At 42.2% G+C, this 23,494-nt stretch overlaps 1 protein-coding gene across 1 annotated transcript in view; it reads left to right on the forward strand.

Moving 5' to 3' along the window:
- The window catches only part of fbln2 (fibulin 2), a 225,187-nt gene extending 203,762 nt beyond the window's left edge, over positions 1 to 21,425 (forward strand). The window contains exons 18-20 of the mRNA XM_059944108.1: positions 2,954 to 3,082; positions 19,419 to 19,542; positions 21,059 to 21,425. Coding sequence (XP_059800091.1) covers positions 2,954 to 3,082; positions 19,419 to 19,542; positions 21,059 to 21,416 — 611 coding nt within the window. The 3' untranslated portion in view covers positions 21,417 to 21,425. The remainder of the gene's footprint in view (positions 1 to 2,953; positions 3,083 to 19,418; positions 19,543 to 21,058) is intronic.
- Positions 21,426 to 23,494: the final 2,069 nt, after the last annotated feature.

A 23,494-nucleotide genomic window follows, 5' to 3' on the forward strand; every position in this document is an offset into this window, starting at 1 on the left:
TGTGCAAACTCCATGCAGACAGTGCCCAAAATCTGATTCAGATTGATTTTATTTATCACATTTTCATTGAAACATACAGTGAAATACATAATTTGCATTAACAAACAACATGACCTAAGGATATTCTGGGCCAGCTGACAAAGTGACACCACACATTTTGCTACCAATGTAGCATGCTCACTCTGTTCACAGAACACAAGAAACAACAGGATAACAACAGCAGATCAAGCCCATTTCTCTCCACCCACCCACTGAAGCACATACACAGTCCTCTAGCCCAACACAGGCCATCTCAGGCCTTCAGCTTCCCGACTGAACCCAGGCTGCTGGAGCTGAGAGTCAACAACTCTACTAAATGCACCACTGCGCTAATATGGTTTTATGAAGCAGATTAGGCCATATGAAAGTGTATGTGAGGGTCTGGTTTCATCTCCACTTTTTTGACTGTTCTCTACAGTGCTCGACTGCCTTACAAACCAAAATTTTTGGCCCTGAATATATGCAATTACTCTATTTCCTCAGTTCTTTGAGATAGTGAATTCCAAAATTCACAAACCTCTGAGTGTAGAAATTGCTTTATCTCCAAAATAAGGTGACCCCTTATTCTGAATTTCCCCCCCAAATTCCAGATTTTCCCACTCCCAACTTCCAGATTTTCCCAGATTTTTGTGTCCGATCCTACGATAATGATCATTATGACTACTTGGAACAAACCATTACCCGCTGTTAGAGACCAAGTACAGGCAGTTATCCTGTACAAACCAATCTAACAATAATGTTTAAAGTTGAGGAAATGGATTCAATCCTTTACTAAGCAATCAGCAAAATAATTCCGAAGTGATAAAACTATTGATATTAAACATAATTAAGCAAAATTAAGTGGAATTAAGCAATTAAAAAAAAGTTACCATATCTGGCTGTCTCTAGCTCTAACTGACCCTAGACTGACAAAGCATGAATACATAAACCAAGCTGTTCGCTTTTCCCATCCCTCCACTCGCGTGACTTGCTAACATAATAACCGCACAATGCAGAATACTTAAGCTCAACTTGTTTAGTTATTCTTCAGAAGACAAATCGTTCATCCCAGGAATCAGTTTGGTGAACCAGCTCCAATGTAAGAATGTGCATTTCTCAGTAAAGACTAAATTGTATAATCCTATTGCCACATAGGATAATAACTCTTTCCACTACTGAAACAATGTGGAAGGCCAACGTTCTTTTACTTCATATTGGTAAAGGATTATCTTTGCACTTACCATAAAAATAAGCTGCTAGCATGGTCCACTCAGCAATTACTTGTACTTTGATAGTTGACATTGCTTTGTAGATAAGCGGTATAGAGAATGCATAACAGACAAGGCTAAACAAACAGATAACACATTTCCTTCATCATTTTGTGTGTGTGTTGCTCAAGATTTCTTCCATCTGCAGAATCTCTTGTGTTTACTAAACACTTTATTTTAGCTGAAGGCACAAGGTCAACCTGACTTTGTTGCTTATCACCACGAATAGAGAGATAAAGATGCTTGTGCAGCCAGTGATTAAAGGGGGGGGGGGGATTTCCCCATATCAATCACCTCATGAAACATAAAATTCAACCTTCTCCTCCTCTAAAAGAAACATAGATAAGGTCTAACTTGTAATAAGTTTGTAGAGTGGTGAATGGAAATTGGCTTCTAATTTGCTTGAAGGAAGGAAGATGATTGGCCTTGGTTCAAGATTATATCATAAACTATATTCATAGTGAAGATGGGTGGAGGATCTGTTAATTCTTTGTGCGTGAGATGTGGTGTTGGGAGCTTTGATGCTATTGTTGCTGTTCTCTTCTGTGAGTGATGGGGGCAAGATTTGATGCTATTGTCTCTTTTATCCCTTACGCTATCATCGCTGTTTTTACCCCTGCTGAGGAGGGGGGTGGGGGATTTAATGCTATTGTTGCTGTTACTTTCCTCCCGGGGAGGGGGTGGAGGATTTGATTTTTATTGTCGCTTTTTTTCTGTGAGGGAGGGGGTGGTGGTTTTGGGGCTTTGTGAATTTTGTTTCTTTTTCTTTTTCGTGCCAGGGTGGGGGAGCTGAGTTGATCTCTTTTATTTCGACAAATCCCATGGCTGTCGGGTGAAGATGAATATCAGAGTTGGGTTGTACATGCATACATACTTTGACAATAAAATGAACCTTTGAAAGCAAACTAGCTTTTTATGACTTGGAAATCTTAGGTTCGTTGTAACAATATAGTGCTACAACCATCTAATGTCCCTGACAAAATAGAAATTTGATATTACTGCTGCTGTAGAAGTAAGCTCTATTTTATTGAACCACAGTGCTGAAACATTTATCTGGTATTCCTTGACATAAAGTGTGCAAAGTATAAATTGATAATGAAATGAGGAGCCATAATCAGTATTTGTAATGTGCCATCCCATTGAATAGAAATCATAAGCAAATGGAAAATTAAATCAGTAACATTGATTTTCTGTTTGACAGTTAATATTGATATGTATAAATCGATGTACATGGAATGGATCTGATTGTTCAGTCCTTACTCATAGAAACTGAACAATCACAGTATTTCATTAATAAAACTAACACCAAATGTATTTCTATTCTACTTCTATTGTATTTGAAAATGGAGATTAAAATCAGGTTGGTCAAATAAGCATTTTAATAAAAAGTTTATTTTTTAGAAAGCTGGAATGCTTCATAACAACATAACATGTGAATGTGTATTTGCTTTTTATTCTAAGTATTCATTAATTTAATAAAAACATCAGTTTTGGTGTGTCTAGGGCAAGATAAATTAGTTTAATAAAAAAACTAATGGAAATTAAATCCATTTTGTGAAACAACTGTGGATTTATTTGATGTCGATCAGGATCTTTATGCTGTTGCCATCTAGTGGTGGAATGCCTTTGAACTTTGTTGTGTTTACAGTCGGAAATTTTCATTTCAGATTTTGATGAGTGTGCTCAAAGTGGAGGCACTGTCTGTACATTCCGCTGTCTGAATCTACCTGGCAGTTATAAATGTGCCTGTCCTGAGGTTGGTTATACGATGTCACCTAATGGAAGAACGTGTAGAGGTAGGAATTTTCCTCACTTGGTTCTGATATCTCCGTGACACCTGGATCATCTAATTTAATGTTTTTCAATATTTTTTCACATGATAAGGTAACTTTTATTTATGGGCATTTCATTTTTATATTCTGAGTTCCTAGAGGCATATCCTTTAACAAAAAAAAATCCAGGTGGATATCTTTTAATTCAACTTTTGCAGGTTGTTCATATAATGTTATATGATGGCAATAATTAGAGTCATGGAGCCATTTTTTGTTTTGGTTATAAATTCATCGGCTGATATCAGATGTTACTTAAATTTTCATCAGAATCTTTTCCTCTGTAATTATGAATCAAGTTCGTCATTGAAATTTTGGAAATTGCTTTTATTTCCCCTTCTCAAAAGAATGCTTCTCTTACACAATATCCATTTTCCTTGGAAACACTATTCAATAATATTTTTATCCTAGACTTTGTTTCAAACCAAGAGCTTCCTTAAATCCTTTTTTTTTCATTAAAATTAGATAGAATCATAAAATTATTACAATGTAGAGGGAAACCATTCAGCCCTTTGAGTCTCATAGTAGCTTCAAGTGGTGAAAGCATTGCAGGTCCATTACTCTGTCCTTTCCTATTGAACTGTGAATTACAGAATTTTCCTTCAAGTCCTTGTCTAATTAGCATTTGAAAGGCCTGTGAAGATCTGTGTTTTCATTGCCCTTACAGGCAGTCAGTTCCTGGAGGTAAATAAACTTGACTTAAAAGTTTTTTTTTCCTGCCACCCCACTATGAATTTTCAATCTGTGTGTCCAATCCCATGCCACTAATGGGAATGGCTTCACTCTAACTCCCAAACACACATCATCAGCTTCAATGCCTCTATATTTTTTCTTTACTCCAAGGAGAACAACTACAGCATTTCCAGCCTGTTCTTGTAGCTGAAATCCCTCACCTTCAGAACCACAGCAGTAAATTTTTTCTTGACTCCCAGGACCTTCACTTCTGTCCTAAAGTATGACGATCAGGATAAGACAGAATTCACACATTATAGCCTTATCAATGTTCTATAAAGATTCTTTATAGCCTTCCTGCTTTTCCATTAACGAGAAAATCTGCAGACACTGGAAATTCAGGAAACACACACAAAATGCAGGAGGAACTCAGCGGGCCTAGTGGCATTGATGGAAAAGGGTAAACAGTTGATGTTTCCAGAGATGCTGCCTGGCAAGCTGAGTTCCTCCAGCATTTTGTGCGTCTTTCTGCTTTTGCATTGTATGCTTCAATAAGTGAAGTAATAAGCATAGCTTAATACTCTCCTACATCTTCAGAGATGTATGCACATTGCACGTTCATGTCCCTTTGTCCCTGCATGCTCTTCATAACTATGTTTGTTTGTTTATAATTAATTGAGATACAGCGCAGAATGGGTCTTCTGGTCCTTGGAGTAGCGCCATCCAGCAATCCCCTAACAATCTTAGCCAAATCGCAGGACAGTTTACAATGACTAATTAACCTGCCAATCGGTAGGCTTTTGGATTGTGGGAGGAAATCAGAGAACCTGGGAGAAACCCATGTGGTCACGGGGAGAATGTAGAAACTCCTAATAGGCAGCGGCAGGAATTCAACCCAGGTTGCTGGTACTGCAGAGCATTGTGCTAACCAGTACGCTACCGTGCTGCCCCATCCATCTTGTTTATAATGATTCTCCTTTTTTTTCCCACCAAAATGGATGACTTCACACTTGCAAGTAATAAATCTCATCTGTTTCATGTCTGCCCAAACGACTTTCTATTTATGTCATTCTGCGGTTTATTACAATCCCCCTCATTACTCTTTGGATAATGGTTCTAATCTCCACTTGTTTTCATGTTGCAGTAGATTCATTTATTCCGTTGGGCTGAAACGTTTTTAAAATTACAAAAATACATGGTGATAGATTGTTTCAATTTCAGACTATGTGGTTCAGTCACAATATTGCTTAATCAACTGCCTACGTTTCATGTGTTTCTCAAGCTTTTGCCAGGCTATAACAAGATGAATAAGGAGTCAGGGATCTGATCAGATACACGTACACCATTTCTTGATCTCATTTGGTAGCAGCCTTACCAATGATGTGGCCGGCCTGGTTTCTAGTTTCAGTTTAGAGCTATACCGTAAGCTCAAAAATCTAAGCTTGGCTCTGCAGTGTTGCACTGATTATTGGACACCATTTCAACAAGTACTGCTAGTAGTGGCCCTCCACTGGTTGGGCTCGAGCATGGATGCTGCGCCCTAGCTGTCCAGATCAATACGCAAGGCAGGGCAGTACGACATGGAGAGCAGGCTGCTGTCCATGCATCAGGTTTCCCCGCTCCTCACAGCTGATGAACCCAAAGGAATGGCAGAGACTGATACAGTCTGGCACCAGCAGCTTGGCAGGAGTTGCCACTCAGCATTAAACTCAACATTGGGCTGCCTTTAAGACTCCCAACTCTCGGTTTTTTCCCTCCCTAAACCTTCCCCATGAGTGGGTGTAGCCTCGAGGCAGTGGAGGTTTGAGATCAGAGATCTTCTTCTCCTAGATGAGCTGCCAACCACGGCTGATGAGCCCCAAATGCCCAGAACAACTTGTTTTAAGGTTCCAGTAACCCACCTTTGCCCCTTCTCCTGTCAGTAGAAATGGTTCACTGGGTTTAGCAGCTAAGCCATACATGAAGGCCAGGAGTTGGACTATGTTGTCAGAGGCTATTTGAGATGCAGGCCATTGGGAATATCTAATAGGAAGTGGGAGTTTGTCCCCATTACCCATCCCTCAGCTATGAACCATGAAGTGTGGTGAAGTTACTTATATCCATATTCTAAGCCAATATTTATTTCTTGAAGAACAATTGTAAAGCAGATTATCCAGTCAGGATGGTAGCCTGCCTAAGTGATTCCAGCCCATGGCACGAACCTCAACAATCATAAAGTTCTCTTTGTGCAGCTGGTAATGGATTGTATAAAATCCTACCTTCATTGGTGATGTTGTAACCCCAGCCCTCCACTCCATCCTGTCCCACCTAGAAAACAATGCCTCATATGCCAAGCTGTTGTTCATCAACTTCAGCTTGAAGTTTAAGACAGTCATCCGACAGAGGCTGGTGGGTGAGCTGTCTTTACAGGGGCCAAACGCTCCTCTCTGCATCTGAATCTTGGATGCCCTGTTGGAAAGACCCCAGTCGTTATGAGTTGGCAGCAGCATCTCAGGTGCCCTCACGCTGAACGCTGGTGTCACCCGGGGTTGTGTGCTCAGCCCGCTGCTGTTCCTCCTGCTGACACACAACTGCGCAGCCAGATCCGAATCAAACTGTGTCATCAAGTTTGCTGATGATACAACAGTGGTTGGCCTCATCAGCAACAATGATGAGTCTGCATACCGAGAGGAGATAGAGAGGTTTGTCAAATGGTGGGAGCGTTGAACGTGAAGGGCTCGAAGCATTGCTGAGGGTCCCTGCCACCCACTCCTCAATCTTTTTGACCCACTACTGTCAGGAAGGAGGTACAGGAACATCAGGTCAGGACTGCCACACCGGATAAAAGCTTCTTCCCTCAAGCAAACACTCCCTATCGAGAGTAGGGGAGATTCAAACAAGAAGACATGAGAGTTAAGGGGCAAAAGTTTAGGGGTAACACGAGGGGGGAACTTCTTTACTCAGGGAATGGTAGCTGTGTGGAACGAGCTCCTGATAGAAGTGGTAGAGGCAGGTTCGAATTTGTCATTTAAAGTAAAATTGGATAGATATATGGACAGGAAAGGAAAGGAGGGTTATGGGCTAAGTGCGGGCCAGTGGGACTAGGTGAGAGTAAGCGTTCATCACGGACTAGAAGGGCGGAGACGGCCTGTTTCTGTGCTGTAATTGTTATATGGTTATATGGTAAGCTGTGAGACTAAAAAAACCCTGTAATCAGCAAGGTCTCATCACTAAGTCAGCGAGCTGTTTACTGTTTATTGTACTGTTCCCCTATGCTGCACACTGCATGCGCTTTGAATCATATTTTCTTAATTTATTTGTGGAAATATTTTATTTTATGTGCTGTGTCTGATATATATTTTGTGGGTTCACAAAGGAACGTTGTTTCACCTGTGTAGCATCTACTTGAAAACAAACTAAAAGTCGCTGAGAGGCGAAGTGAGGGAATTCAGTGCTTCCGACTGACTGAATTCCAAGTCGAAAACATGCGCTTAATCCTTTATTACAAAGCAACAATAAAATCATTCGACTCTTCCGTAGTTCATGCAAGGCAAAAGCAAACGAGACTAGTGTAATTGGATCAAATTCAAGCAAAGACGAGCAGTCAGCAAAAAATATGTGCTCACTGCTCACCCCCTCGCTATGCCGCCAAGCAGGTGAACTCGGAACTATATTCATTTATTTTTATCGTCAGCCAAACCCACATGACAAATTATCATCCCAGAGTGAGGATGCACAACACAAGTAAAATATAGACAGACAATAAATAGACAGATGGCTCCTACAGTTTGGTTGTATATATCTGCATTCAGATGACGATAAGCTTGAGATCTTGCTTTAAGCACATTGGTTGTCAGGTTTCCTTATTGCAACATGACTTGTACAAAAAACTGCAGCACAGACGTGCTTGGGATTCCCTGAAGGTTAATTTGCAGGTTGAGTCTGTGGTGAGGAAGGCGAATGCAATGTTAGCATAAATTTCAAAGCCAGAATATAAACGCAAGGATGTAATGCTGAGGCCTCACTTGGGGCACTGTGAGCAGTTTTGGGCCCCTTATCTTAGAAAAGATGTGCAGAAATGGGAGAGTGCACAAAGGAGGTTCACAAAAATGATTCTAGGATTGAATGGCTCATCATATGAAGAGTGTTTGATGGTTCTGGGCCTATATTCAGTAGAGTTCAGAAAAATGAGGGGTGACCTTGTTGAAACTTATCAAATGGTAAAAGGTCGTGAAAGAGTGGATGTGGAGAGGATGTTTCATATGGTGGGAGAAACTAATACCAGAGGACATATCCTCAGAGTAGAGGGGTGTCCTTTTATAATGGAGATGAGGAGGAATTTCTTCATCCAGAGAGTAGTGAATCTGTGGAATTCTTTGCCACAGGCAGCTGTGGAGACTGTATTTATGTACATTTAAGGCAGAGGCTGATAGATTCTTGATCAGTCAGGGCATGAAGGGATATGGGGAGAAGGCAGGAGGTTGGGGCTGAGAGGAAAATTAGATCAGCCGTGATGAAATGGTGGAGTGGATTTGATTGGCCAAATAGCCTAATTCTACTCCTATATCTTATGGTCCCAACCTGGGCTACAGCAGTATCTGTGCAGAAGAAAGGCCTGGCAATACGCTTTGATACCTTGCCATGAAAACGCTATGGACAACTACATTATCCGTAGGGTTGCCTTGAGTTGACGATAACTCAACAACATCTTCCACTCATTCCACACACCCACCACTCCCTGTGTGGAAAAATTGCCCCTGACCTCCCCTCAGTACCTATTTCTAAGCACCTTAAAACTATGCCCTCTCATGTTGGCCATTTCATCCCTGGGAAAAAGCCTCTGGCTATCCACATGATCAATGCTCTTCATCCACCTCTCATCCTATGTCACTCCAAGGAGAAAAGGCCAAGTTCACTCAACCTCATACGATACACCCTCTAATCCAGGCAACATCCTTGTAAATCTCCTTTGCACTCTCTCTATAGTATCCACATCCTTCCTGCAGTGAGGTGAGCAGAACTGAACACAGTACTCCAAGTGGGTTTGATAAAGCCTCTTATATAGCTGTAACATTACCTCACAGCTCTTGAACTCAATCCCATGGTTGATGAATGCCAACAAACCATATGGCTTCTTATCAACACTGTCAACCTGCGCAGTGGCTTTGAGTGTCGTACAGACATGGACCCAAAGATCTCTCAGATCCTCCACTCTGCCAAGAGTCTTACAATTAATATTATATTCTGTCTTCAAATTTGACCTACCAAAATGAACCACTTCACAATTATCTAGGTTGAAGTCCATCTGCCACTGCTCAGCCCAGTTCTGCATCCTATCGATGTCCTGTTGTAACCTTTGACAACCCTCCAGACTATCCACAACACCCCCAACCTTTGTGGCATCAGAACACTTACTAAGCCACCCTTCTACATCTTCATCCAGATCATTTATAAAAATCACAAAAAGAAGGGGGACCCAGAACAGATCCCTGCAGAACACCACTGGTCACCAACCTCCATGCAGAATACGGGCCATCTACAACCACCCTCTGCCTTCTACCCAAGCCAAGTTTGGATCCACAAAGCAAGGTCTCCTTAGATCCCATGCCTCCTTACTTTCTGAATGAGCCCTGCGTGGAGAACCTTATCAAATGCCTTAGAAAATCTGAAATCCATATACACTACATCCACTGCTCTTCCTTCATCAATGTGTTTTGTTACTTCCTCAAATAATTTAGTCAGGCTCATAACGCACGACCTGTCCTTAGTCACTTGAAGTAGTACCATATAACTGCTTTGCTAATATGTTAGGGAAAATATTGGAGAGGACAATTGGATTTAGAGAGGAGAGAGAATTACACCATTGATCAAGAGAAACAGCACAGCAGTATAAGGATATCTGGGGCACTAACATGGTAGCGTATTGCTTAGCATAATACTTTACAATACAATCCAGGTTCAATTCCCGCCATTTCCTGTAAGGACTTTGTATGTTCTCCCCGTGACCGTGTGGGTTCCTACCAAAGACATACTGGTTGGTTGGTTAATTGGTCATTGTAGATTGTCCTGCGATTAGGCTCAGATTAAATCAGGGGATTGCTGGGCAGCATGGCTCAAAGGGCCAGACAGACCCACTCCATGCTGTATCTCAATAAACAATTAAATTCAGAAAGGTGATGTAGCTAGCATTTAAAGAAAGAAAAGAGTGATCATTTTGATAGGATTATACAAAAGGTCCCCTAATAATCAGTGGGGAATCGATATAGAGAAATCATAGATTGACAGTGGAGTAATAGCATGGTAATAGTAAGTTATTTTAACTTACCTAATCTTAACTGGGACTACCTTTGTGCTAAGGGCTTAGATAGGGCAGAATTTGTTAAGTAATGTTCTCTATCGTTCTGATAGAGAAAGGACTACACTTGACCGTCTCGTAGGAAATAAGGCTGGAGAAGTGATTGCTGTGTGAGTTGGGGATCGCTTTGAGGCCAGTGACCATAATCCCATTAGTTTCAACACTGGTCCTCAAGTCCGAGTACTAAATTGGGGGGAGGCTAATTTCAATCGTGTTAGGCAGAAACACACACAATTTGGTTGGGAGAAGCTGTTTGCATATAAAAGGGAGTTCTGGCAAGTGGGAGGCTTTTGAAAATGTGAAAGAAAAGAGTTCAGGGTCAGCTGAGAATTCAGGAGGTTGAGAAGTGAGACATAACAGAGGTATGTAAAATTGTGAGAGGCATAGATATGATACATAGCCAGTGTCTGTTTCTCATGGTCGAAGTGTCCAAAGCTACAAGGCTATATGTTTTAAGTTGGAAGGGAGGAAGTTGAAGAGGATCTGAGGACGTTGGTTGATACAACGTTGGTGTATCCGGAATCAGCTGCAAAAGGGGGTTAGTTGAGGCAGGAATAGGGAAAATCTTTTAGGAGTCATCTTAAATATTCTTGAATGATTAAGCACGGAGGGTTAGGGAAATAATGAAGGCAACTGTGATTATTGTAGATAGGTGTGATGGTCAGTCGAGACACAGTGGGTCGAAGGGCCTGTATCTACACTGTACAACTCTATTTTGGAGCAATTCTGAAAAGGTTTCTAACTTTAATACAGGGAGCAATCCAGGAAATAACAATAATTGGACTGTTAAATTCTATTAATAAAGCAAATTAAAATGACTAATACCTTAACATTAAAATAAAAATATGAACTGGTTAGTAGGTTAATTGGTCACATGGGTGTAATTGAGCTACATGGGATTATTGAGCTGAAAGGCCTGTTAACCTGCTATATCTCTAAAGATTTTTAAAAAATTGTCTGATCAAACTATCCAAAATTCTTTATATGAATATATATATACCAATCATAAGCAGTGCACACAAAATGATGGGGGAACTCAGCAGGCCAGGCAGCATCTATGGAGAGGAATGAATTATCGACGTTTCGGGTCAAAACCCTTCATCATTACTTTATTAGGACCCTTCCTGATGAAGGGTCTTGGCCCAAAACATCGACTTTTTATCCTTCTCCGCAGATGTTGCCCGACCTGCTGAGCTCCTTCAGCATTTTGTGTGTGTTGCACTGGATTCCCAGCATTTGCAGAATCTTTTCTGTTTATGCCGGTCATAAACGATGGTAAAGCTGACATAGCCTCCAAAAAGTAGATACGTGACAAAAAGGTTGTCTATGAAAAATAGATGGTTATTAAGGCCTTCAATTCAAGGTGACTGAATAAGAAAAAATCCTTATTATTAGATTAAATTTTAGGATTTTATTATTCTTTTGGGATGTGCCAAACATGTCCTTACCTTAGAAATTACCTAGGGTTACGCATAGCCCTCTATTCTTCTAAACTCCATGCACCTATCCAGGAGTGGATACCCTATTGTATACAATAGGGTATACAATTCAAACCCTATTGTATCCACCTCCGCCACCGTCAGGGGCAGCCCTTTCTGTGCACTTACCACCCTTTGTGTTTTTAAAAAAAACTTACCCCTGACATCTCCTCTGTACTTACTTCCAAGCACCTTAAAACTGTGCCCTCTCGTACTAGCCATTTCAGCCCTGGGAAAAAGCCTCTGACTATCCACATGATCAATGCCTCTCATCATCTTATACACCTCTGTCAGGTCACCTCTCATCCTCCGTCGCTCCAAGGAGAAAAGGCCGAATTCACCCAATCTGTTCTCATAAGGCATTCTCCCCAAACCAGGCAACACCCTTGTGAATTTCCTCTGCCCCCTTTCTATGGTATTTATAAACAAAATATTATCATATGTCGGGTGTTGAATCAGGACCCAACTGCAGGACACAGACACTGGAGTCCCAGAAACAAGATGAGACAGAACCCCAGGACGGGATGGGATGCAGTCCAGGCAGGGGAAGCAGGACCAGGATGAGGGACAGGGAACAAGGAGCCTGGGGTGGACTCTGAGCCAGAGACTGGACAAGGACCCGGAACCTGGGTCTCGCCTCGGGCTCGGACCCCCAAACCCAGGCGAGGACATGACGAGGCTTGGCTAGGGACTTGGGATCTTGAAACTTGGGTCGAGGCTGCAGGCTTGGCTTGGGTCAAGCCTTGAGGCTGGAGGCTGCAGGCCTGGAGCTTGGGGAACTTGGAGGCTGGAGCTAGGGGTAGACTAGAAACTGTACATCAACATGGAGCCAGGACTTATCCTCCGACAAGCCAGGACTCATCTTTAACAAGGCACTGATATGAGATGGGACACTACACAGACATAGAGCCGGGACTTATCAATAACTCCACACCAAGGTGGGGCAGGACCATCCGTCAGGTAATGGCAGAACAGCCTGACCTACCCGACAGAGGCAAAGACAAGACAAGACAGATTCCCCCCGCAGGGCAACAGCAGAACAGCCAGACTTACCCCACAGGGGCGAGGGCAGGAAGAGAGAAATGCCAAGGACCAACAGACAGTTCCACCTCTGCATCAGGGTAGCTCCGAGGAGCCGTTACGGCTGGCTACAGAAGCAACCAGATCCCTACCTGGCTCAGAGTGGCTGACAGCCACCCAGCTGGCCCAGGAAACAGTTGAATCCCTACCACAATGACCACTCCCAACTACTAGCAGCAAGGCTCCCAGAAGCCATGGTTCTCCAACGTGGACCCAAGGATGGCAAGAGTTCACTCTAGCCTTCCACCAGCCATCTGTGCCATGAGTATCTTGACAAGACAACCCCCAACCACACTTAATACCAGGGCCACTTATATTCCCAGTTCCAATATGAACCTCAGGTGTTTCTAGCAAGGGGCCGCCGGAAAGTCTGGAGCCTGCGGACCGGACCACAGACTTCGGACTGAACCACCACAAATATGCTTCAATGGTGTCAACATTGGAGCAAGGCCATGGTGAACAAACCCCTGTTGAGTAACCAACCCCTGTCAGTCCATCTGGGTTTCTACTGGACCACAGCATCAGACGTCTACAAAGCAATATGCACATTACTACCTTTTGCCTCTGTGCAGAAATTGCTATGTATTTATAAAAGGAAAATAAGCCCTGATACTGCAAATTCTATTTTCATGGTAAAGGGAGAGAGAAATTTTGACTAGGAGCTTTTGATTTTGATCCAATTTTCTTTCTTTCCAGAATTTAAGGAATACCAAATCTCTTTTTCTTTATTCCTATTATCTGTCTTCAAACGAAAAACCCAGTCTCCATCTGCCTCTGGTGCTCCCCCCCCCCCCCCCCACACCCTTTCTTTCTCCCGAGGCCTCCCGTGCCACGATTCTTTCCCTTCTCCAGCTCTGTATCATTTTCACCAATCACCTTTCCAGCTCTTAGCTTCATCCCACCCCCTCCAGTCTTCTCCTACCATTTCGCATTTCCCCCTCACCTCACTACTTTCAAATTTCTTACTATCTTTCCTTTTGGTTAGTCCTGACGAAGGGTCTCGGCCCAAAACGTCGACAGTGCTTCTCCCTATAGATGCTGCCTAGCCTGCTGTGTTCCACCAGCATTTTGTGTGTGTTGTTTGAATTTCTAGCATCTGCAGATTTCCTTGTGTTTGCCCTTCGTTTGTGTGTGGGATGTGAGAAGTCTGGGAGACCTCCAGTCTGCTGGATACTCACATCTACACCAGGTGCACCGAGCTGCCGCTGCTGAGAGAACGTATTAAGGAACTGGACCTGCAGCTCGATGATCTCCGACTCGTACAGGAGAATGAAGAGGTGATAGACAGGAGCTAGAGGGAGGTAGTCCCCCTTAGGTGCATAAGACAGGTAACTGGGTGACTGTCAGAAGGAAGAGAAATGCAAAGCGATGTGGCCACTCCCCTCAATAATGTGGATACAACTTTAGATACTGTTGAGGGAGATGACCTACTAGGGGGAAGCCACAGTGAACGGGTGTCTGGCATAAGTCTGGTGCTGTGGCTTAGAAAAGCAGCGAGGTAAGAGAACTGCAGTGTTGATAGGAGATTCTATAGTCAGAGAAACAGAGACTAGATTCTGTGGGTGCGATAGGGACCAATGCATGGTATGTTGCCTCCCTGATGCCAGGGTCAGGGATATCTTGTATCAGGTCCATGGCATTCTCATTGGTGAGGGTGAGCAACCAGAAGTTTTAGTGCATATTTGGTACTCATAGGTAGACAAGGTGAGAAGGTCCTGAAGGGAGATTTTAGGGAGCTAGATAGAAAGTTGAAAAATTGGACCTCCAGGCTAGTAACTTCTGGATTGATGACTGTGCCACGTGCTTCGGTTTCCTCCCGCAGTCCAAAGAGAGAAATGTGATGTTAGCATAGAATATGAAAGCACGGATGTAATGTTGAGGCTTTAGAATGCATGGTGAGGCCTCGCTTGGAGTTCATAAGCAATTCCACATTGTGTGAGAATACTTCTGGGATTCACAAATGTTGTTAAGATATTGTGGACATTTACAACACTGTGTATTGCGATATTGCACTAGAAATGCTAATATGCTTGAACACATCTTAAACCTAGAAAACATGGTGATCGCCTCTTTGCCCAGCAGGAGTTGAGAATCTATTTTAATATCCTGCTATTAGAATTCTACAGCTTACTCTAGAAGGGAACGGCAAGCTCAACTGGCTTCTCTAGGAAAGTTAATTAATATTTGTTGGCAACATTTTGCTTACCCAGAACCTACAGACTTTGTCTACACTAAAAAGACCTCCTCTACAGCCTGGACTCCATCCAACTGCATCAGTCTGGCTAAGCTTTGCTCCCACTCCCTGGACGACAATAAATCATAAAGGCCATATTCCAAGTTCAAAACATGAGAAGGCTTCAAGAACAGTCATTATTTCTGCTGAAGTGTTTAAACTTAGTCACAATCTTACCGTGCACATCTGGAAGAGGAGGTTATATCAGGGAACCCTAGCGTTGCTTATCGTTGAAAATGCCTTGAAGAAAAGATGCAAATCAAATTGTGGTAACCACAGAGGGCTCTCTCTTCTGTCTGCCACGAAGAAAGTTATTGCCAGCATCTCAGCATCAGATTGTAAGGGTGCACGACTGCTCCACCCATCTGATCACCCTCAATGTGGGTGCTTCGCAGGGCTGTGCTCTGAGCCCAATGCTGTACGCTCTGTTCACACGGGCCTGTAGGGCCAAACACCCGAGCAATCGCATCATCGAGTTTGCTGACGTCACGACAGTGGGGGGGGGGCTCATGACCAACAACAATGAGACGGCCTGCAGAGAGGAGGCAGAGGGCAAATAACTTCTGTCAATAAGATAAAGGAGATGTTCGTTGACTTCAAGAGAACTGGTGCCACTGACGCCCTTCTTCATTTACATTGGCGGCACAGCTGTGGAAACTGCAAGTAGTTTCAAACTTCTGGGAGTGAAAATCACGCACAGCCTCTCATTGACCCAGAACACAGCCTACACAGTCGAGGAAGCTCAACTTCTGAGGATGCTGAAGAGACTCGTCATTCTATGGATGCACAGTAGAGAGCAGCATCGATTTTTAAATTGATGTTGTTTGCATTCCAGAACTAAGAATAGTCGAGCTTCATTACACAAACGACATTTGCACATGTACACCTTTAGAAACAGAGCTCCAGGTCGTTGCCAACATGTCAGCTGAAGCATGTGAGAGGGTAGGCCTTACACTCAGCATCCTGAACACAGACCTGCTCTCACTATACAATGCTGCCCCCTAATATGATGAAGCATTGGAAAACATGCACCCATATCAAAAATCTCAGGGGCCAACTCTCACTGAAGGGAGACATTTGATGGACAATTAGTTATCGATAGTACAGATTTTGGCCAGCTGAGTGAAAGGGAAAAACATCTTATTACGCAGCTCATGGTCTGTTAAGCCAGAGTGATCCCTGCTCTTCTAGGAGCATTATCTACAGCAGGTGTCTTAACGCAATGAAGATTTACCACTTGTCTTTACAATATTCTCCAAACCCACTAGAAGGGTAAGTGAACTAACATCTGCATCCTCTCCCAAGGCAAGACCTTGTAACACTGCAGCTGTAATTACCCTCAGTCAATTCTTTTAAGCAAACTATATTGTTCACAAATCTGACACTAGACTCTTGAAAGAAGAACTTTATTATGAATTCTGTCATGTTAAGATAAAGGGAGAAAATTTTTAAGGATGTTCTCAAACATTTCCTGAAAAAATTTTTTCTACATCCATTCTACTGATCTCTGGAAATTTCTGGCTTATGACAAACAAAAGGGGTGGGGCAGCTTCTAGTTGAGCCCTGAGAACTTCAAAATCATGTGCTGGGAACACACAGACGTACAATGTAAGTGGTGAAAAGAGCACAGCATCTCACCAACCCAAACCCATGTTTTTGTGCACCTCCTCCCCATCTGTGGTCAAGTGTTTCTCATCAGTTTTGTCAGAACCCTCAAAAATGGAGCAAAAACAAGTCCTGATGAAGGGTCTTGGCCTGAAACGTCGACTGTTTACTCTTTTCCATAGATGCTGCCTGGCCTGCTAGGTTCCTCCAGCATTTTGTGTGTGTTGCTTGGATTTCCAGCATCTGAAGACTTTCTCGTGTTTGAAAAAAATAAGTTGTCTTTGATGCTGAAGGGTTAAGAAGAAGGTTTGTCAAAATGAATTGAATCCATTATTTCCCAGAGTAGTAATGGACGTTATCAGAGGACATGAGTTTAATGTGAGTGGAGGAAAGTTAAGCTACCTTTGTTACATAGAGAGTGCTGAGGGTCTGGAGCACAATGATGGGTGTGGCAAAAGAAGCTGATGCAACAGGGACATTTAAAAGATTTAAGAAAAATGTCTTAGACCGTACTTAGATTGATTGTGGAGTAAGTTTGTATCGGTCAGCTCAACATTGTGGGCTGAAGGGCCTGTTTTATTAAAGATGTGAAACTTCTACATGTCCACTGCCTATTGGACCAGCATTCATTAAAGAACATTTTGATCTCCTTGTACAGTACAGCTTGTTAATAACTTACTGCTCACAAAGAAGTACATACAGTGTCTTGGAACAGCAGAGGACTGAGGCTCGCTGGTGCCTGTGCTGTTACTATTCCCGATAGAACTGTTGATGCTTTTCTCTATCCATGTGTGGCTTTGAGCTTATTTTTCATTTCCTACCAAGTTTTGTTCCAAGAAATCTCAGGAGAAGATATTCAGCATCACCTAACTTTAAATATGAAAGGCAGATTGATGAAACCATGACTTCCTCTAGCCCAAAAGGTGTGAAGAATTAAGCATAATTGAGCAGTCTTCAAATACTTTAAGTATTGCAAATCTTTCCACCACCTATGCTTGATGTTAAGCCTCGTCAGGCAGATCACTTACCACTTACAAAATGAGTTAATAAATTCATTCTTTAACAAATATTCTGGCACAGTCAGTAAAGTAACACTTGCTGTGTGAGAAAGGGAGTAATTTCCTCTTCTTACTTGATATATAGAGTGTCTGGGTTGGAGTGGAAACACTATAGTGAACAGATGTGAGTTTTTGGAAGAGAGATGAGAAGTAAATCTCCAATACAATTAAATATCTTGATAAGTATGCCTGGTGGACTTCCCCTTTACATTTGCTTGCATTCTCCTCTCCTGCAGGATCAAAACATTGTCAGCACAGCAATGATAGTATAAGTACTGTTCAGGTAACTAAAATCTTGTAAGCAGAGAGTTGTTGTTAATGACAATGGATCTACGTAAGGTCAAGAGTAGGGGTTCACGGTGTTCTGTGTTGAAGTGACTCTTGTAATCAGTTTTGTTCATTATCATTGACCTTGGGGGTCCTGGTGGAGATCTCCGTGCAGAAAAAAGGTTGTCTAGCCATTTCTTTTAAGTGGCCAGATATGCACTCTTTCACCCATAATGGAACTAGACCCAGTTCTAAAAATTTGACCAGCCACATGCTGATGCTCAGTTCTAGAAGGACTAATAGGGTCCTGATTATGTCTCCTGTACAGGATGGTGAAAGTAGGACAGAGGGAAGTTAGGGGATAGCAGAATGAAGTGAGGAATGAAGGAATTTGCTTATTCTGTAAGGTTACCATCTAAAGAAAATGCTTTGATAGCAAGAGTTTGGCCTGGGAATGAAATTTGGCACCTCGCACTCCTCTGTTTCAATGGAAGTGAAAAGAGTGGGTTGCTTAGTGAGTGAATAAGTTGGAGTTCCGGGTGAGCTGTGTGAAGGAATTGTCTATGTTTTTTTTGAGAAGGAGGAAATGAGAATGTTTTGTCATCAATGGAGCCAATTGTGTGGGAAATGAATAAAATCAATGCCAGTGGCCGGTGAAGAATTTCATACTTCCTGGAATTTACAACCTCATCTTGGCTGATGCACATTATGTTGGGGAACTCTCTGTCAATTGCTGGAATAGACACTCCACTCTTCTCCATTGCCTCTACCAAAAGCATCCACAGGGAGGGCAGGGGATGTGCTTTCATGCTCCAGTCAGAATGCAGTCTTCCATCTGGAGGAGTATTCCTACAGTAAGCAGGCCCCTGAAGAGCCAATGAGGAACGTTACTGAAAAATTAGATATTTTTCCCACTCATTTATAAATTGGCTGGGTTAGCATCTGTGAAGTTTAAAATACATGCACTTGAATTCTTTATGCAGTCAACGTGCTTCACAATGTGCTGCCTAGTGTAGCCCAGTGTTAACATTAACCACAAGGAGCTGTTCAACATTTCACTAAACTTTTTAGACAAAGCTTAAAACATATCTCAAAAAATGGCTGGCGTTTTAATGGTGTTATTGTTTATTGTGTCTATTGATGCCATTGTCAACAGGGTCCCAGTATTAAAATAGTTCATCCACGTCCTGACAATCTGACGAGCAATTATTTTTCCTTGCAAGTTCTTGTCATCAACCACTAGATAGATTTTAGACATTGATTTAGAGATGCAGTACAGTAACAGGCCCTTCCAGCCCAATGAGCCCATGCCACTCAATTGCACCCACTTGACCAATTGTACACTAACATGTACGTCGTTGGAATGTGGGAGGAAACCAGAGCAGCCAGAGGAGTCCCAGGCGGTCACGGGGAGAACGTACAAACTTCTTACAGACAGCAGTGAGAAATCAGCCCAGGTCACTGATGCTGTAAAGCAAAGTGCTAACCGCTAAGCTACCTTGCTGCTAGTTTCAGATTGGCACATTTTCTTTGTGGTATACGATTTAACCTGAGTATTTTGTGTAACTTTCCACAGACATTGATGAATGCGCTATTGGGACGCACAACTGCACGTCAACCGAAACCTGCTTCAACATCCAAGGTGGATTCAAATGTCCATCGGTGGATTGCCCACCAAACTACAGAAAAGTTTCCGACATGTAAGTGCTCCATCTCTTCCAGTTACAAATCACAGATTTTTTCCAGATGGTGAAACTTAATTTTAGATGGTGTTGCAATTGCTAGTGGAAGATAAGAACTACAGAAATTGGAAGGACAAGGCTGTTTGGATGATGAAAGATTTTTCTGTCACAGCAGAATTGACAAGACAGGCTGTGAGCGCAGGCAGCTATCATGGTTATCTCCCCATGTTTTGTAATTAGACATATTATGAAGAGGGTAGCAATTCTTGTTATTTTACCCTTGGTGATTCTGCAAGTGCATCAGTTCAGTGAAGTACAGTACTAATGTCTTCAGATGAGAATTCAAAGCATGGATCTGATACTCAGTGCAGTTCCCAACAATCCAATCTCTTCCCGCTGGAACTGCTCTGGTTATTTCCATTTAGAAAAAAGGTCATGGATCTGATATTGGAGACTATGCAAACATTCCCACCAAAATACAGAAAGATACTGTAAACTGAGCTTATGGCCTGCTTGCCTGCTCAAAGCATCGATTCCACCTTCAGATATGCAAACTAGGATTCTAGAGCAGGGTAGAGCTCCGGATATAAAATTTGTGAACAAATCTAGCAAAATTATTTTTTTAACCCAGCAAGTTTTTATACCCTGGAATGCACAGCCAGAGGGGTGGATCAAATCAGATTCAATAAAATCTTTCAAAATGAAAATACATTTCTATATAAATAGCTAAAATGAGCAGTTCTGTGGTGTGTCAGACAACCATGATTATCCAGATGCTATGTCTCCTTATATAAAGTCTATGGTGCCTTGGATAATTTCCAGAGCAATACTAATTAGTACAAAGAAAAGGAATTTTTTTATCATTGGGATAAGCAATAAGCTTTCTGACAACATAAGCTGTTTGCATAGAATTAATGGAACATGATTAAATTTAGTTTATTCTTACTTTGAACACAATTGCTATATTTCTGATAAGCTGGAACTTAACTTATGTTGCTGTAGTACATTAACAATGGCATCTGATTTTGCAAGACATTCTCAGCTGTTTAACACATCATTCTAATTCTTGCTTATTTGGGTTACTGTTGCCTTCCTGTCAGCTCAAACCAGTCTGGCCATTCTCTGACCTCTCTCGATAACAAGGTGGTTTTGCCCACGGGATCTGCCGCTCCCTGAATGTTTTTCTTTGCGTTGTTTTTTTTTGTGCCATCCTCTATAAACTCTAAAGGCTGTTGTGCATGAAAATCCCAGGAGGTCAGCAGTACTCAAACTAACCCTGTCTGCCGCCACAGTCAAAGTCACTTAGATCATATTTCTTCTCCATTTTGATATTTGAGCTTAACAACTGAACCTCTTGACTGTGCCTGCATGCTTTTATGCATTGAGTTGCTGCCACATGATCGGCTGATTAGAAATTTGCATTAACGAGCAGTTGTACAGGTGTACCTAATAAAGTGGCCTGCAGTCTTCTTAATGATGAAAATTTTCTTTCGTTGGTTGTCCAATGGTGAATAAATCAATCTTTGCTTCTTAGGCGCTGTGAACGCATCATGTGCCCTAATTTCATGGACTGCCAGAACATTCCAGTCAGAATCACCTACTATCAGTTGACCCTCCCGACCAACGTCCAGGTTCCAAGCACCATTTTCCGTATTGCGCCTTCACCTGCCTACATAGGAGATAACATTGTGCTGACCATTATCAAAGGAAATAACGAAAATTACTTCAGCACAAGGAAGCTGAATGCTTACACTGGTATTGTCTACGTACAACGGCAGTTTATGGAATCAAAAGACTTCTTGCTGGATGTTGAAATGAAGCTTTGGCGCCAAGGAACATTCACTTCCTTTTTGGCTAAAATTTATGTATTTGTTGCTGCTCATCCTTTCTAAAGCAAACACTGTAGCTGTTGTATCTGATATAACGTTTTAAAGGGTCGACACTAGCACGCTCACAAGGCCAGTTGACTTAATGGGGTGCAGGGGAATGGATGGTTATTTTGACTTTTTGTGTCAATAGAAATGAAAGCCAAGCAGCTGAATCAAAATCACCTGTTTAACATTTTAACCCTTGGTCGAAGATTTTTCATAAGACATCTTGTGAATTGTATTCACTATATCTCCCATCTGTTGCTACCAGAGCATATTGACTGATATTTGCAAAGTAACTTAATTGCACTGTGCTTCAAGTACAGTATATGGAGTTCAGTCTATCTGAATCACATCACTGGAAACATAGTTGTCCAGAAATGGTGATGACACAAATCACTTAGTTGTTTCACAGTCTTGCATGTCCTTTCATTTCAAAATTTCAATCAAGATAAATGCTAAAGGATGCAGGTTATTATCAAGTTATGAAGATTAAGCAGTTTGATGTCCACTGCCTTCATGAAAATGTATTTAGTTTAGTCTCATTTGTCAGCAAACTCATTTTGCAGTGATGCCAATCACATTGAAATAAGCTACAATCGCTGGGGGAAGTCATTGTGATAATTTCAGCAAAAGGACTCTTCCATCTATCTGAAAGGAAATAAGTCTGCTCCTTTTTGTAAAGGGAGCTAATTTTGGTGAAAATTTATCTTGGGTGGAAGTGCAAACCAACGATAATGGGGAGGAAGTGAAACATGGAAGCAGAGGACTGTACAATTATCAGGAAACAGCCTGAGGACCAGTGACTTATCCTGAGGGATGAGTTAAGCTCCCACCAACAACAGCTGAAGGATTTAAATTCTGCTAATTAAATAAATATAGAATAAAAGCTAGTATCAGTAAAAGCAGCCGTAAAGTTACCAGACTGTTATAAAACCGAAGCGGCTGACTTCAGTCATTTAGGCAGAAGAAATCCACTTTCTTTTCATAGATGTATGGCCTCAATTTTGGGTCATAATTGTCCTCTGAATTGTTCTGGAAAGCCATTCGGCTTGAGGGCAATTTTAGGGAGGTAATAATTATCAATCTTTGCCCATGAAGCGGAGAAGAATGTTAAACATAGAAAATAGGTGCAGGAGTAGGCCATTCAGCCCTTCGAGCTTGCGCCGCCATTCAGTATGATCACGGCTGATCATCCAACTCAGAACCCTGTACCTGCTTTCTCTCCATACCCCTGATCCCTTTAGCCACAAGGGTCATACCTAACTTCCTCTTAAATATAACCAATGAACCGGCCTCAACTGTTTCCTGTGGCAGAGAATTTCACAGATTCGCCACTCTCTGTGTGAAGAAGTTTCTCCTCATCTCGGTCCTAAAAGGCTTCCCCTTTATCCTTAAACTGTGACCCCTCGTTCTGGACTTCCCCAACATTGGAAACAATCTTCCTGCATCTAGCCTGTCCAATCCCTTTAGAATTTTATACGTTTCAATAAGATCCCCTCTCAATCTTCTAAATTCCAGTGAGTGTAAGCCTAGTCGATCCAGTCTTTCTTCATATGAAAGTCCTGCCATCCCAGGAATCAATCTGGTGAACCTTCTCTGTACTCCCTCTATGGCAAGAATGTCTTTTCTTAGATTAGGGGACCAAAACTGCACACAATATTCTAGGTGCAGTCTCACCAAGGCCTTGTACAACTGCAGTAGAACCTCCCTGCTCCTGGACTCAAATCCTTTTGCTATGAATGCCAACATACCATTTGCCTTTTTCCCTGCCTGCTGTACCTGCATGCCCACCCTCAGTGACTGGTGTACAATGTCACCCAGGTCTCGTTGCATCTCCCCTTTTCCTAATCGGCCACCATTCAGATAATAATTTGTTTTCCTGTTCTTACAACCAAAGTGGAAAACCTCACATTTATCCACATTAAATTGCATCTGCCATGAATTTGCCCACTCACCTAACCTATCCAAGTCACCCTGCATCCTCTTAGCATCCTCCTCACAGCTAACATCGCCGCCCAGCTTCATGTCATCCGCAAACTTGGAGATGCTGCATTTAATTCCTTCGTCTAAATCATTAATATATATTGTAAACAACTGGG

This window comes from Hypanus sabinus, chromosome 19, assembly GCF_030144855.1.
Source record: "Hypanus sabinus isolate sHypSab1 chromosome 19, sHypSab1.hap1, whole genome shotgun sequence".
In the NCBI taxonomy this organism is placed as follows: Eukaryota; Metazoa; Chordata; class Chondrichthyes; order Myliobatiformes; family Dasyatidae; genus Hypanus; species Hypanus sabinus.